At 43.9% G+C, this 17,156-nt stretch overlaps 1 protein-coding gene across 2 annotated transcripts; it reads right to left on the reverse strand.

Moving 5' to 3' along the window:
• Positions 1–1,687: 1,687 nt before the first annotated feature.
• On the reverse strand, positions 1,688–12,541 carry KLHL38 (kelch like family member 38). 2 transcript variants are annotated; one of them, XM_039521243.1, is made up of 4 exons: positions 12,289–12,541; positions 10,266–11,332; positions 7,991–8,096; positions 1,690–2,758 (listed from the first exon to the last, which is right to left on the reverse strand). In XM_039521243.1, exons 2-4 carry the CDS (start codon positions 11,292–11,294, stop codon positions 2,472–2,474), a joined length of 1,422 nt encoding a protein of 473 aa, XP_039377177.1. In that variant the 5' UTR covers positions 11,295–11,332; positions 12,289–12,541; the 3' UTR covers positions 1,690–2,471. The 2 variants fall into 2 exon arrangements, with proteins under 2 accessions (XP_039377176.1, XP_039377177.1); XM_039521242.1 differs by lacking the exon at positions 12,289–12,541 and having other exon boundaries at positions 1,688–2,758; positions 10,266–11,615.
• Between the last annotated feature and the right edge of the window lie 4,615 nt (positions 12,542–17,156).

Genomic DNA, 17,156 nt, shown 5'->3' on the forward strand with positions numbered 1-17,156 from the left:
AGTCTTCTGGGCCAGGGACTTTGTCTCTACAGCCCTGTGTGTATTAGTGATTAGTCCACCATATTGATTATAGAGGTTAATGCTGAAGTTTCTGTCTGAGGCACTGTAGATGCACTGCATTTAACCCTCATCTTCTTGCTAAGTCTCGCCTTGCAGTAATATATCAGCTGCATGGTATGTTCTGCTCCTCATAGCTGAGCATGCTTTCCCCTTAGCACTCCCAGCCCCATCTCCTGTAACATGGGAGGTGATGTAGAACTATTTCTGCTGACTCACCGGACTAGGAGAATCGTACTCACTCCAGCCTAGGAGTTTAATTAAAGAAGGTTTGAGGGGCTGACTGTCCAGCTACAACCTTGCACTTTGTGTAGTCACTGACACCTGTGTCGAGTGAGTTAAACCCTATTGCCAGTGTGAGTGGAGAGCTCTCATTGGCAGCATTACACACCCACTATGCACATGTGTAAGTGACTGCAAATAGTGTAGAGAAAAGGACCGGGGGTAGGAACAGAAAGGCCCCACAGGGAGAAACCCTAGTTCAGGAGAAACAAACCAAATTCAGAAGAAAGTTAAGTTCTAAACCTTACTGTGTTGTCATTTAATTTGGCAATTTAGGCAAGACCCAGGAAGGGGATGCGTTTTTTGATGCTGCTCCTGTGTCATGTGTTAAGACCATGGGGTAGGAACTTTGCCAAATCACAGAAGGACATAGCCTAAATGACAATCAGACTAGGGAGGCTTAAAAGGTAGCACAAACTATTACCTTAGGGTTGAATGTCTTACTTTTAAATAAACAAAATTCACTGTGGACCAGATTCTGCTGCCCTCACTCATCCCAAGCACCTTGCTCCATGAGTGTTTCTGCTGATTTCCAAGCCTAATGGTAATGATTTCCAGCCTCTGCTGAGTTACTTTGGATTTAAACTGGTGATCAAGTGGTTAAAAGACTCAGTAGCCCATTATTAATCCCCTGAGACATCCAGTGTCTTGTCCTTCTAAAAGACTTTTCTTGCAACAGTGACAAAGGAGCATGAATAGAAAAGATGCTTGTGAAGGCAAGTGACAGCTGAACTGTGCGTGTGAGTTTGAGAGTGTGACATAGCAGTCGTTTTCTTTGCTATCATTTTGCTCCAGTTTTGGAAACTTCAGTAAACAAAATGGGCCAGTTCTACTCTTAGTTACTCTGGTGTAAATCCTGAGTCTTTCTGTTGACTTCAGTGGATATATACAGTGTTACACAGAATCTGAACCAATATTTCTCATTATAAATTGTACTTCATTTGTACCTTTCATTTGCTAATGAAAAATAGCTGATGAATACATTACAAATACTCCACTAATCAAGTTGTGTCAGATCCTCAGCTGGCACAACTTGGCATAGCTCTCCTAAAGTCAATGGAGCGATGCTGATTTATACCAGCTGAGGCTAGAGCTATGCAACTTTTGCTTATGAGCTCTCAAGTTTTTGGTGTATAAAAAAGTCTTTTGATTCTAGAAAGGTGATAAGGAACAATGCTATTGCTAAGTTAGAGTTTGCTCTGTGCCATTCATATTTATTCTAAAAAAAAAAAAGACATTGTTTAGTTCTTAAATGAAGAAGTCCCCTTCCACTGAACTCATTGCAGTTTGAAAAAAAGTGGATGACAAAAAGATGAACTTGGAGTTTATGCATTGATATCTTTCCTGATTTGTCAGGTGTGTTTAATCAAAAAGGAGCAGGAAATGCATTATTTTTATAAGCACATTACTACACAAGAAAAACACTGCCCTTGGAACTGATTATATTGTCTGATTAATGGCTACAATGAAAAAATACAGGCTTAACCTACAAAGGCCTTTAAGATCAAAGTAAAATCTCTTAATAACACAAACTGTCCATGCAGTGATACATAGCTTTAAATTTGCAGTGACCAAAACAGAAGGAAGTTTAAGAGGAAACTTTATCTCCTTTCTCATTTGAGAGAGATACACAGAAAGTTTTGGGGATTTTTTTTGTCAGAAATTTTTCCCTTACCATAAAATGACTCAAATGCTAAACATTTGCTGTTATAAACAGCAGGATTAGAGACAATCCGTGCTAAGTAGTCAGCAGCTGGGGCCTGATCCAACGCTCATTGTTAAAGTCTATGGAGAGACTGTCATTGACTTCAGTGGTCTTTGAGTCAGGCCCTTGGTGAAATCCTGAGGCTCTTGTCCAGTTTTTACTCCAATTGCTTGAGTAAAATCTGAGGAGGGATCTCAGGGTGGGGCTGTTGTATGTACTCTGGGATTTTGCAGCAAATTACATCCCATTTTGCTGCAGTATGTACATATAGATCTGAGAATTCATGGCCTTTTGCACACAGCACCCTGGAGATGACTGCCTCCCTTGGTTGCTTCACTGGCAGATGATTGGGACAGTTGCTAGTACTTTCCATATGCACCGTACCCAGCAATTTGGGCCCTTTGGGCCAGAGTAACACAAGATTCCTTTACAGGAGGTTGGAATAGGGAACGCACTGAAGAGCAAGGCATCCGTGGTCAAAGAGTTTGTGTGGGAGTTTCCCCTTCGAAGTCCATGTGTCAGTCTCAGGATCATAGCAGTCCAATGAATCAGAGTCTTGGATTGTATTGTCTGCAGTCAGACAGCGCCCTCCGGTAACATATAGCTTGTTTTTTATCACAGCAGCTCCGTGATGCATCCGTCTGTCCTTCATGTCTGCACACTTAACAAACTTGTTGGCCTGAGTATCGTAGGCGATTATTCTCCGGGTGTACCCTAGACACAAATCAGGGAATGGAAGAGGTGAATGGTAGTTAAAGTCTAAATCCAACAGAAGGGATAACAACATATTTTCTGCTAGTCTTCAGACCCTTTTCAGTCTTGTAATTATACGGTTTGTTAATTTTGCAGGACTATGGGCCTCGCTAGGCACATCTAATTTACCTGGGAAGTGCTAATATATCACAGTCGTGATGTATGTCCAGCTATCCAAGTTCTCCTTTCACCATAGTATCTGAGCACTTGGGAATGCTATAAAACCCCTGATATATGCAGATAGAATGTAGGATTAGCTGTACCAGATCAGACTGTAGCTCTGTCAAGCACAGTTTGTGCTTCCAGTTTTCTGACTCTGTTTTGCAAACCCCAGTGTATTTCTGCTAGCTGAATATATGAACTTTGGCCCCAGTGCTGGTCTCAGAAATCTACAGACAACTCCCATTGGCATCAATGGCAAAATAAGGCCATGTATCACTGTTCTACTGTGCCCTGTATTAATTATTCATTCATACAGGAGTGGAAACACCATAACTTTTCACTTGTGGACTTTCCACCAGATCATTCCCTCGAGTGAGGAGGAGGAGAGGTTTTCCTCCCCAGAAGAGGCACCAGAACAAGCTGGCCAGCTCCCTAAATTTGTGGGTCCCTTTAGCCTGTATGGATCTCAGGGGATCTGCTGGAGCCCAGGCATCTGTTCTGCCAGAGATGCTCCCTCTCCAGCCTGTGTCCACCTTTCTGGCGATACAGTTCCCTTAGAGCTGTACTGTTGGGGGATCTGCCTGCTGGCCAATATCTCTGGAACTCCTTGTCAGTATGGTTTCCAGAATGTGGGTAGATGAGTTCCGAGGGGGCCTACAGCTTCCCAGTCCCTTTCAATCAGAGAGGATGAGAGGTTGTGTTTGTTTTTTTTCTCATGGACAGTAATTAGTTTATCACTAACATGCAGCAGGCTTTGGAAAGAAAAAAAAAATCCTTGGCCTGAATTATAAAAGAAGCTAAATACTGCACGTGCAGCATCACATGATAGAGCACTGAAATTTATTCCTCTTCCCAGTTTTCTCCCTGGCTTACCCATTGTGACCTCTATTTACAGTCCTCTACTGGCATTTGAGCATCATTATCTCAGGCTTCCTCATGCCTGGGAACATTCAAGGACTGGCTATTGAGTCAAGTATTGCGAATTCCCTTTAAGGGCCTAGTTCTGTTCTCTGTTTCATGTGTGAAAGGGATCCCCTTAATTTAAGTCAGAACTTAAGCTCAATCAATGCAAGCCATCTATGTCGGCATCTCAAGGGGTAGAATTTGGCCCCAAAGGTGCATGTTCACATGGAATCTCTCCTTATTGTTTCTCTTCTGAAGTGATGAAAAGTCCTACAATCTTTATCTGACAGCTTTGTCTAATTGCCTTTAGCGTTACACAAAATTTAGAGAGAGTCCCAAAACAGCAGCTCAGGTATGAGAACTTTGGAATTTTGAGGGGTGGTGTGGGGATTGTTTTCCAGTTCAGATCCCTCGATCTGACCACACCTGTAGCAGCTTCGGTTTTGGGTCGGATCTAGCCAGTGGTGAGCTGGAGCCGGTTCCCACCAGTTCCCAAGAACCGGTTGCTAAAATTAGACCTCCGTGGAGAACCGGTTGTTAAAGGGCCAGGGGGTGAGCAAAGAACTCCGGTGCGCAGGCCGGACCATCCTGTTGTTCCCAGGATTCCCAGCTGGGGAGGCTGAGGTTCCCCCGGCCCTTCCCCCGTGTCCCTCCAGCTGCAGCGTGACCAGCCACCGGCACCAGCTGGGCAGCTCAGTTGAGCTCCTGAGTTGTCCTGCTGCTTTGAGCTGCAGGCAAGGTAAGCGGGGGGCTGCAAGCTCCAGGGCCGCTGGGGGGGAGGCAATTTTCCCCAGGCCCTGTAGGGGCCCCCGGCCCCACGAGTATGTCTCCCCCTGCCCTGGCCCCTCCCCCGCTTCCTCCCCCCTTAAATCAGAACTTTTTATAGGGAACCAGTTGTTAAGATTTTGGCAGCTCATCACTGGATCTAGCACCGCAAGAAATCTGTTTTCCAGTTCCAGCTCAATGTGGGCAGGTTTTGTGAGAGCAGCTTATCTCAAGTTTCCAGATATCTGGAGCTGGTCTCATAAGCTTTTGGCCCTATCCAGGGGCGGCTCTATGTTTTTTGCTGCCCCAAGTCAGGCAGCCTTCGGCGGCGTTTCTGCGGGAGGTCCACAGTCATGCAGATTCGGTGGCGGTTCTGCGGGTGATCTGCCGGTCCCGCGCCTTCGGCATACTCACTGCCGAATTGCTGCCGAAGCCGCGGGACTGGCAGACCTCCCGCAGAAACACTACCGAAGGCTGCCTGACTGCCACCCTCACAATCACTGGCAGCCTGCTCCACCCCGGCTTGCTGCCCCAGGCACGCGCTTGCTGGGTGCCCCTCGTCCCATCGGATCAGAACCTGAAGCCTAACCCTAATTCTGTCTCAAAGCCTGATCCAGGGCCCACTAGTAGATATTGCAAATAGAAGTTAGAAGTGGTGAGCAAGGGAAAAATGTAGGCTTCTAACTAAAAATGGGGCTTGTCCATGAGGTGCACTAGTCTATGTTAGAGAGCTGTAAATTCTAGTGTGCCCTAGCATGTTGCACACCAGCAGGGCTGTGTGGGCCTTGCTGGCACATATGAAAAGTTCTCTAGTGCATGTTAATGAAATACTGTTTCAAACAGCACTATAGTACCATGCAGCAGGGGATTTTTAGTGCATGCCAGCAGGTTCTGCACAGGCCAATTAGTGCACAACACACAAGTTTGCACTAAAATTTATATCCCTGTAGTGAGGACTAACATGCCATGTAGACAAGCCCCAAAACTCTTATTGTTCAGCCAGCATGTTCTCCGTTCTTTCATTCTGAGTTGTTTTGCAAGGAAACCTTGAAATGTGGTGAATGCTGTTTTTAAAAGAAAAACAGTATTTTGTTTTGTAATTTCAGCTGTTGCTAAACCAGAAAAATTTGGCCAATCATTTGGCGTAATTGCTGGTAAATGACAATTTATCTGCCGTAAATCTCTCTGCTTTAAAGGAGAATGGAATATGTTTAATATCAACTTGGATTTTTGTGGTTTTTGTTAAATAAATAATTTTTAAACACAGTTTGGGCCTTAAGCTCATCAGCAGAAACCAGTCGGTCCATGCAAGCGCATCAGATAAATACATTTGAAGGTAAGAGTTGAAAATCCTTTTTACCTACTTCTTTGCTGTGGTCTGATATCAGAATACTTTGCTTCCCCTGCTATCCTTGGGACCTAATCCTGAAGGGTTTAGTCAGGCTCAGGAGTCTGGGGGGAGGGATATCTCAGTGGTTTGAGCATTGGCCTGCTAAACCCAGGGTTGTGAGTTCAATCCTTGAGGGGGCCATTTAGGGAACTGGGGTAAAAAATCTGTCTGGGGATTGGTCCTGTTTTAAGCAGCAGGTTGGACTAGATGACCTCCTGAGGTCCCTTCCAACCTTGATATTCTATGATTTCTTTGAGTAGTAGCTTTCTCTGTGAATAGTCCAATAGCTTCAAGGAAGGGAAGGCTGGTCTAGTGGTTAGGGTGCTAATATGGGACTTGGGAGTCCTTGGTTCAAATTCCTGCTCCATGCCAAACTTCCTGTTTGATCTTGGGTAAGTCAGTTAGGCCATGCTTACCCTACAAACTTCTGCTGGCATAGCTATTCATAGATTCCAAGGTCAGAAAGGACCAAGTGTGTTCATCTAGTCTGAGCTATATAACACAGGCCCTAGAATGTCCCCAAAATAATTCCTAGAGTAGACCTTTTAGAAAAGCATCCAATCTTGATTTTAAAATGGTCAATGATGGATTCTCCATCATTGGTATATTGTTCCAATGATTAATTACTCTCACTGTGCACCTTATTCCCCATCTGAACTGGTCGATCTTCAACTTCCATTTGTTGGATTGTGTTATATGTTTCTCTGCCAAACTGAAGAGCCTATTATCAAATATTTGTTCCCCAGGTAGGTACTTATAAACTGTGATAAAGTCACCCCTTAATCTTCTCTGTGTGGGTGAGGGGTGTGATTTGTGACTGGTGTAGCTGAACTGGCAGAAGCTCTTAGAATAGATGCACTTATACTGGCAAAACTGCATTTGTACAGCTATACCTTATTTCGCTCATGGCAGCTGGTTTTACTTTATTGGTACAGAGTGCAACTTTGCTAGTATAGCTGTGCCATAGTAGGAGCACTAGTGTACTGGTATTCCTCGACTGGTAAAATAGTCATAGAGCTTGCCTACAGGGGAAATCCTGGAATGTTAATCTGAATTAACTAAATGTGTTAATTTAAAGTGAATTAATTAATATGCATTAAAACCCATGAGTACCCTCATTCAGAATTAAACTGGCCTTAATTTGGTTTAGTTTACAGTGAATTAAGCTAAACTGAATCAAGGCCACTTTATTTCTCAATGAGGGCGTTCATGCAGCGTTTTAATGCAGTTTAACTAAACCACTTTAAATTCACACAGTTAGTTAAATCGGATTTTCTTGGCTGTTCCCATGTAGACAAGCCCTTACTGTACACATGAGTAGCATGCTGCTCCACAAGCAGTCCCACTGAAACCCATGGAGTGTAGTTCAGTGCTGCTACTCAACAAAAGCAAGTGTGGCAAAATCAGTTTGTTTCTGAAAAACACCATGGAGCTAAATCGTCACTTCCCCCTGAGAAGTAGCACACAGCTGCATCACCTCAGGACCAAAACTGGGAAGGAACTGTGATGCTCTCATATCCAGTTCCTGTGCTAGTTCCTTCCTTACTCTAGAAGATAATTAATCTGCATTAGTCCTTTACCAGATGTAGATTACTCCCCCCACAGGCTGGCTTTCTCTTTTGGGTGGGGGGTTAGCATTCAGGCTCTGGTCATTAGCTACCTCTCTCTGCCTGCTGACCTCCCATCTGGGAGGGGAGATGGTGGCAGCCCGCAAGCCTGCTGTGACCAATGGTGTAGTAGCCTGCACATGGGAAGTAGGGGGTACTGTTTGTCCCCTTTCATCCTGTGTGGGCTGCAAAGGTACGTGACAACATTGCCTTATTTTACTATCCCTTCACATAAAAGAAATTGCCTCAGCAAGTTAGTTGCCTCAGAATGTATTAAAGATGTAAAGAAACTGTTGATAAGTAAGTATGTCAAATTCCGTGGGAGTTAGTCTTATGCAGCTAACATGAATGACCTAGACTGCTTACCTCCAACAATGATAATCCGGTCTCCAATCACCACTGCTGGTGCACAAACATTCTTCACCATTCTGGTCTCCATTCTAAACCACATGTTCCTGGATATGTGGTAAACCTGAAAAGTACATAAAGATACACATTGTAAAGTATGCAGCATTTCAGCAGACAATCACACCTACAGAAATAGCTACTTGCTTGTTTGTTGGTTCATTAACATGTGCGAAAACTATCTATTGCATTGGGTTGTTGAAAAATGGAGAAAATTTACCCACAAATTATTTGATAATCTGTCCCCTCTGGGGAAAAAAAATGAGTCCTAATTTTACATAGTTCTGATGACAGCCATCCAATTGACCCAGCCATTGTATTCATGTTGCTGATTGGTGTGGGCCAGGTTAGCACAGAGAATTGATAATGAAACCTTGACCTGTTGGGAGCGAAGGCTCATTTAGGCCTGAGAGAAGCCTGCTGTGGATTTTAAGAGTCTGTTCTAATAACACATAACAGCATAAGTAGAACTGTGTATGTATAAGAAACCACAGAGTATTCATGCTGGTAAAAACAAGAAAAACTAAAGTAACTAAAAAACTAGAACAAACTGGTTTGAACTAACAGTTTGAATCTGTACTGATAGGGGAGGAGAGTTAACATGAAAATGAGAAACTAATACATATGTATAAGAAAATATAACAAAAAGTTATAAATACATTTGTTTAACAAAGGGAGGTTGAAGTTGTGTTGTCCAGTGTTGGAGGCGACTGTGATGAGATCATTCAGATAAGTTTCCCACTTGTGAGTAATTGATCACTATTCGCTGAGTTTTGCCTTAATAAATATTTGTTAGACCCATCTGCTGAGTAAGTGAACCTTCATCCAACATGACTCATTCATCTCCATGTCAATAGTTCAAATGTGGCTCTTGTTGTTAGTTTGGAGTGTCAAACGTGTCAACCACATCTACTAAGTGATTGTCTCGAGGACATCTCCCCACCTGCATCTCTGCTCCCAACTTCCACTGATAACTGACTTACATCCCTGTGGGAAGTACAGAGTTGATTATGTGATGCTGCCATCTTGGTCAACAGCGATTGAACCAGGGACTTCCAGCGTTTAAAAAAACAGGATCTGTAGCTTAGAGCTGTAACAGACTCTGTGCCTGACCCACAAAGGATCTGAGAGGGACACATAGCCTGGGATACATGCTTCCTCTCAGTAGAGGAATCTCATCCTCTGAGCATCTGAGGTCCACGATGGTTTAAACCTTGGACAAGCCCTCACTAGGCAACCTCTACCACCTTCATTGACACTATGGGTTGAACCAGGGACCTGCAGAATTAAAAGCATAAGTCTTTACAGCTTGAGCTAAACAGCTAGTCTCTCTCTGAGAGCTGTAACAGACTCATAACCTCTGTGGACTGGTCACATCGGGGGACACAAAAAAACACTGACCAGTCGGTTACCCTTGCCAGGAAAAGCAATATTAACACACGACTAACACATTAAATATGAAAGCATTTAATGTATTTTTGCCTCCTTTTGAAACAGTTTTACATCTGGCAGGGAGGTGGAGAGCCAGTGTCAAGTGACCAACTGGAAACCTACAAACCCTCAGTAGGGAGTGCATGGCCATTGGGAACCATTGGCTTGTGTGAGATGAAATGGCAGTTCTAGTCCTATCTAGAATCCATATCACAGTAACCGCCATCACAACTGGTGTCTTTGCTGATACTGTCTGAGGAGAGACAAAAGACTGAGACCCAGATTCAGCCAGGAACTTAAGCACCCGCCTAATAGTGAGCACTGCCTTCAATGGGAATACTCACATATAAAGTTAGCCATGTGGTTAAGTTCCTGGAGACAGGGCCTGAGTGGGCATCAGTTTGCATGACTGTCAATATTACACCTTTCACAAGCCCTAAAATCACATAGAGCCGACCCTGAGATCTTTACTCAGTTTTACTCAATCAGAGAAACTCTCATTGAAACCAATGGGAATCTGCTTGAGAGAGAACTGAGTAAAACCTCAGAATGGCCCCAGGGTTTGGGCCTTAACAATAATAAAGGCTTCTTGTGGAAATATAAAAGTATTTAAACATAATTTCCTACATCCTGGACTTCCCTGAATGAGCATTTCCAACTTAGCATGTGTATCTTGCCTTCTACTGCATAAGACTCATTGCAAATTCAGTTCTATATTGGGCTTTGATTTCACCAGCTGGGCTTGGGTGTCAGTACTGAATACCCTGGAGGAAATGCACATAAGATGAGCAGGAGTGACAATTACCTGTATTAGACGGACAGGGTTTTGCATAATGTCTTCCCCTCCAAAGAGATAAATTCTTTGGTCTTTAGCTGCAACAGCAGGGTGAAGGACAGCAACAGGCATGTTTGCCATGTTCTCCCAGACGTTATAAATGCTGTCGTACCTCTCCATGGAATTCAGAATTTCCTGGTTCTCTCCAATTCCTCCAATTGAGAAAATGTAGTTCTTATAGGCTATGCTCCTGTGAGAATAGCGTGGAACCAGCATGGGTTCAACTAACCTCCACTGATTTAGCTTGAGGGAGAAAATATAAACATTATCACTGACTGGACTTTTCTCACAGCTAACAGGCATCCCTCCTAGCACATAGATATTGCTATGCAAGCTCACTGCAGAGGCTTTGTAAAGGCGCATAGGATGCTTGGCGAGGCTCAGCCACTGGTTGGTCTTCTCGTCATATAGCAGGACGTCCCTGGTTGTTGTCTGGTTGTCCTTCCTGCCACCAATGATTATGAGGAACTCTTGGTACGAATATCTGCGGGGAACATGCCACATGGGTTTAATGTCAGGAGCGCTGGTGCTGTATAATGAAAACATCTGTCTCCTGGCTGATTCCAGGATGCTTCTACAAGCGGGTGAAGACTGAATGAGGGAGTCATTGGCAATGAAGTGGAAAAGGAAGGTTGGGTGGACGTATTGAAGCCGGACCTTCTTGAACAAATCTTGGATATAGCCCTGTCGCGCCTGGAGATCGTGCCGGATCCAGACCATGAGTGTCTCAAACACTTGTTCCTCCTCACCACAGAGCTCATCATCCCCAAGGTAATTGATCAACTCCAGTGCACAAAGCTCCTTCAGGTCTTCAGAAGAGGCTACTTCAGGAAAGTATTTCAGAGCCATCTCCTTGGCTTTCTTACTGAGATTCTGGCAGTTCAAGATTTCAGAGAGTCTTATCATGCTCAGGCAATTCTCAGGAGTCAGCTGGTCCTGGAGGTACAAGGAGCAGGCCTGGAACAATTTAATGTACTGTAACATGGAAGTGGCCTCCATTAGGTACAAGACGTTCTCGGGTGTTATAAGAATCTCTCCTGTGTAAACATAAAGGACAATCTGATACAAAATATTGGAGTCAATGCCTTTCAAGTCGACTTTTGCCTGGCAACTCTCTTTAAAGTTGTTACAGAACATTGCCTTGAAGTAAGGACTGCTTGCAGCCAGCACATTCCTGTGGCAAGGGATTTCAAACTCGCTAGTGCAGAGAGTAACATCAGTCAACATCCCGTTTTGCCTTAAAACATTGAGCTGCCTCAATAGTTCGGAGGAGAAGTCCTGGTCTTTGAAGAGAAGGTCCTTTGCAGATTCTTCCTCCATGGCAAAATGTGAGAGAGAGGAATATTGGGCTTGGCAGGGAAGACAAATTCTTAGCAGCTTTTATTTAAATGCCCAGCTCGAAAGGGGACAGGCATCAGAACTTTGATGGTTACTCTAAATATTCTCTCTCTGTTTGCGCACAGAAATAAGAACACTGGTTAAGTGCAGTGGGAAGGGAGTACACAAGCCACGAGGTCATTCAGCATCTGTTTGTTTGTTTTTTAAAGGTATCAGATGTGAGGTCGGCATCTTCTATGAGCCTGACACACAGCATAAGCACTGACATTATCTTGCTGACTTGGGGCTAAAGGGAAAAGCCCTGAGCAAATTGTATGTTCATTTTAAACATGTCTAATAAATGTGCTTAGCCTTTTCTTCGCTATTTTTAAAGTAGTCGCAATTTAGTAACTTATGTCTCTTTCCCTTAGAGTTAGTCATTACTGAAGAATGTAAATCTGGCAGAGCTAAACTCTCTGCAACAGGACAAACTAAACTCTAGAGACTGGGAATCTGCATTAAAATGGTTATTTATTAACTCTGCTTAGTTGTTGTTTTTATATTAATCAGACACACGACTAACCAATGTACCAGGCAGAATAATAAGATGGCTATCTATCTTCATGACAATCTGACTGTTCAATCTGCCGTGAAATCACATGGTAGAAATGTTTACCTTATGTTGTCCTTCACTGCATTCACTCACTTGGTGTCCTTTAGTCTCTGCTGAGATTTTCCATAGCTAGTACATGAGCAAAAACTATATACCCTCAAGATGTTTCTTTCTGTTGGTAAGTGATTCATAGAGGGTCATTTCTGGATTTGTTTATTCTGAAGGCACTTTCGCTGCTTTCTGGAGCTTTGTGAAAGAACCACCAGGCAATGAGGCATTGTATACATTCCAGGGCTAAGAATAGTCACATATGGACTCACTGTTATCACATGTGACTTTCCCCTTGCCTTTTGCAAGGAGCTGAACATTACTGAGCATGCCCAGGGGGTGTTTTTCTGGCAAGTGTTTACATATAACAAATAGACTCTGAAACCAAGGTACACTTATAAAAGTCCTGGCTGTCCATTTGGAAACAGCCAGAAGGCCCTGTCCTGAAGTGCCTGGGAATTCTAGAAGCCTGTAAACAGTTTGAAATGCCTAGCACTAGGTATGCACTGTCATGCACTTTCATCTTGAGGGAGGGGAAAACGGGTATCAGGAGTTTCTGAGGGGACAATATTTTCATTTTAAGGAATCGGGGGAAGTCCTTATAATCTATCTGCTGAGATTTGGGACTGAGTGCGGGAGAAGATGGTAGCACTGGGTGTTTCGCCCTAATGCTCCCATTGTAGCAAACTGCCCATTTTCTAAGTATCAGAGTGGTAGCCGTGTTAGTCTGTATCCACAAAAAGAATGAGGAGTCTGGTGGCCCCTTAAAGACTAACAGATTTATTTGGGCATAAGCTTTTGTGGGTAAAAACCCCACTTCTTCAGATGCATGGAGTAAAAATTTCAGATACAAACACTCCCCGGGTTATGCAAGACCCGATTTATGCAAATTTGCACTTATGGAAAAAGTTCCAGCAATAGGGTTTTCAAGTTGCGAAATTTTTTGCGTAACGTATTGGTATATGTTTCCGACTTACACAAAATTCGAGTTGCACAAGGCTTTCCAGAATGGAACGATTGCGTAAGTCGCGGGGCATGTGTGCAGTCATAAATATATATTGGCACATGAAGAATAAAACCATGCTAAAGTAATTGAGGGCTAGACAGTGCCCTCAAGGCATAGCCCTGTGCTGGGGCAGTGCAGAGCTGGGGAAGCATCCTGAAGCTCCCTGGTTACACAGAGAGGAGCATAGTCTGTGACACCCCTTTAAATAATCCCATTTTATGCAGCCAACCAGGCAAATCCATTGGCCAATGTAGATGGGGGAGTAGGTAAAACAATAGCCCTGTCTACTCCTTTCTCTCTCTCCTCCCCTCCCCCTGCCCACTTTCAGTTGAGTCGCTCCTAAGCATCATAATTAGTAGCCCATGCACTCCCGGGAGCATAAGCACGGTAATGTGGGCCGTGCAAGGTGGGTTGGGGGAAGGTGCATTACTGCCTCCCATATCGCTGCCTACAGGGCTGGCCATGATCATGCCCTAAATATTTACTGTGCGCTTCAAAAACCAAAATGAAAGGTTCTGCTCCACATCCAGGGAACATTAACTGCCCAAGTGAAAGCCACCGAACCCGAGAAGATAAGCCAAAAAGCAGCGGTGTGTGTCTGTGTTATTTCTGCTACGGTGGTTCCTTCTGCTGATTGCTTTGGCTTGGTGTCTATCTGCACTAGCATTAGCTCTTTAGGGTTTGTTTGCTTGTTTAGTTTTTTCTGTCCGTTTCCTGGCAATGGCTGAGGATTTATTTTTTAACCCTTAAAGAAACTATCACAGCCATTCAACCCTGGATGGGCTTTACTTATGTTGAGGTTTTATGGGCTGGGGATGGGTGCAATTTTTGCTGTTCCTCCGCTTTTGGATACTGGTGTATGTTTGAAAAACATTTATAAGATCAAATCTTGAGGTCTTTACTTATGCAAGATCTCTCTGACCTCATAATCTGGCCTGTATAGTTTAAATAACCTATTGCTCTGTTTGATTGGGGTGCAGTGCTAATTCCTCAGAAAGGATTTCTGCTAATTCTGGCCATGACTCTGGGGAAATGAAGATACTGCTGCATGGCTTTGATTACCTTTTCCCTTCCCATGAAGGGAGGTTACAGTTTCAGAGATGATTCTCCCACCAACAGTGCACCTCAGAGTGCTATGTGCCTCAGCCGGATGGTTGCCAGCGAGTTTGCTTGAATTATATTGTAGTCATAGCTGTTTCAGCTTGAAAGGACACAGAGCAGAGCCTGTAACTGAACTAGCAGCAATTGCTTGGATTGGGGTTTCCTGTTAGAAAAGTATAGAAATAATTGTTCATGAAGCATTTTAGAAAAAAACCCCCAGTTTTCTATCTCTGGTGCTTATATGTCCTTCGGCACCGCAGTGCCTTGGCACCTCACAATCTAGTCACAACACTCCTGTGAGATAGCAAAGTGCCATTACCCCATTTTACAGTCCCTGGAAGAATGTCACAAGCAAGTGGAACTCATCATGACTACATGGGAGCAGGAGGACAGTCACATGTGAGAGTTGGACAAAGCTCTTCATTTTGCTTCAGATAGGGCTGTGCAATACCAAGGCTGTCGCAAAGGTGTGACATGGACAAATACAACACTTTTATCCTTTCCAGAAGACTCTCTCTCTTTGGTCTCTTGCCAAATTGTTCTGAACCTGCTGCCCCTTGTCCTCAAACCCAAGTCTATCTATACCCAATTTATCTCTTCTTGTTGCCAACAATCTTGCATTCCTCCTGTTATTCTGGTTCAGATATCCTTATAATCTGATTCTGCTGAGCACTGAAACACCACCCCCTCACCTCTTGTATATCCCATGTCACTACTGTGATTTTATACTGATTCTTTATAGCAACAACAACTCTACTATGGTTTGTCTTCTTTCATGTACAACACAAACTGCTTGCTTTCACTTAGAAGTAAGTAGGGACTGCTGCTGCCAAAAACCTGAGGATCTTGGTTTGGTTCTGAGTTTGCAGGCTGTGTAATGGGCCAAATTTGAACACCTCTGAAACCTGGAACATTTAGGTTTGGATCTGAATATTGAGCGCTTGAGTATGTGAGAGTTTGAAGCCTGGGTATTGACCTATTATACAGATCCGAGGCCAAATTTTGCTCTGTTACATCTGTGTGAATCCAGGTTAACTTCATGGGCTTCATTGCTGCCCTTGCACTTGTATAACTGAAGAAGTTTGGCTCCTGGAGTTTGGTTCAGGCCAATCTCTCTAATCAGAAGGTGAGGGGCTAAGAGAGAAGCAATCATGCGTTTTCTTGTTTTCTAAGAAAGACCTATTAGTCTTAATTGAAACAGTCTTCAGGCCAAAGCAAATTTGGCTGCCTAAAATTAGGCATTTAAAATTCATATTTAGGCACCTAAGTAAGTGACTTGATTTAGGAAGTGCTGAGCATCCCAAGATCCTGCTGGAACCTGTGAGTAACTGTAAGCATCCAAGTCTGAACATTTTAGCATAGGTGCTTCATCCTCCCCCGGAACTCCTGCACACTCATATTGGAAGCCTGCTATACTCTTGACAAAATTATATCATCCAAATAGTGTTGCCTGCAGGGACCTTAGTGGATCGGATGTACAATGTGACTTCTGAATGATAAAAGACCTCTGGGATCACTGGATACCTAAGTAATTATTAATTTCTTTTTAAGGGCTCTGCTTACAACAGAACTAAGGCAACTGCAAGTCTAAGATACGTGTCTCCAGCTCCGCTGTGCTCTTTCTTTCTCGATTCTGAGAGTTGCTGGATACAGAAGCCTGAGGTTGATTTCAGATTAGGAATTTGCTTCCAAATAAAAAAAAATTCTATTGAAAAATTGGCAGAGTATTAGAGCTGCTAAATGTTCCTGTGACTGGCACATCCTCCCTGCCCTGCACACTATGCAGCCTCACGTTGCTCCTTGAAACACCTCCCTCCTTTCAATTAGTCATCCCCAACTGACCTTGCTCTCGCCTAAGTACTGCACTAGTTGCCCAGACACCATTGCTGAGAATATGATATACATATCGAGAGAGAGAGAGAGAGACTTTGTTCCACTGTCCTCAGAAGTTAGTACATTATAATAAAAAGTCATGACCAAGATGCACAAAACCCCATAAGCCTGTTTCCTGATCAGCCACTCTTATCCCTTGGCTTCCCAGACTCTCCCCTGTACTCTCCCTGCCACATCAAGTCTAATCTAAGGCTCAGTCATTTGTTTAGGGCGTAGTCCTGCATCAGGGGTGGTGCAGAGCTCCCCAGCTCCAGTAGGAGAACCTCTCAATGCTCATCCATCTCATTTCAGGTTCAGGGGGGCAATATAAGGCAAGGGGGGGGGGCCCCCCCTCCCCCACCACACTGCTGTGTGCAGGGTCCAGGGCGTAGCGCAGAGGGTGCAGTCCCTGCCCTCCCCTCAGCCCAGGGACTGCAATGCTTTGGCCCTTTTGTGGGATAATTTAGCAGATGATGATGATGGGAGACATGGTTCAGACAGGCAACTCATGCCCACCTTCCCTTTGGATTGAGAGCAGAGGCTGATGTGCATCATTCATTGGCAGCTCTCTGGCAGTTTAAGAAGCTGTGATGATGGGCTCAGAAGGGAGCACTATTCAGTCCATTTTGACAGAAAGTGTGATGGCATGATATGGAGTGCTTAGGACGTGGGTTATAGGAGCAGAGGAAGAAGGAGGATTGTCTTTGGAATTCTCTAGAGACACCAAAGATCCCTGGAGGAAACGGTGACAAGATTCTAGAAATCCCTCTTCCTGTTACATATGGAAAGACAGGCCAGTTTAGATTTAGTTTTTTAAAACATTTTTATTGCATGAGAACATTTTGCTGTGATAGACTTTGCCTGAACCTCACATCCAGGTAACACAAGGATTAACTGGTAACAT

This window comes from Mauremys reevesii, linkage group 2, assembly GCF_016161935.1.
Source record: "Mauremys reevesii isolate NIE-2019 linkage group 2, ASM1616193v1, whole genome shotgun sequence".
NCBI lineage: Eukaryota > Metazoa > Chordata > Testudines > Geoemydidae > Mauremys > Mauremys reevesii.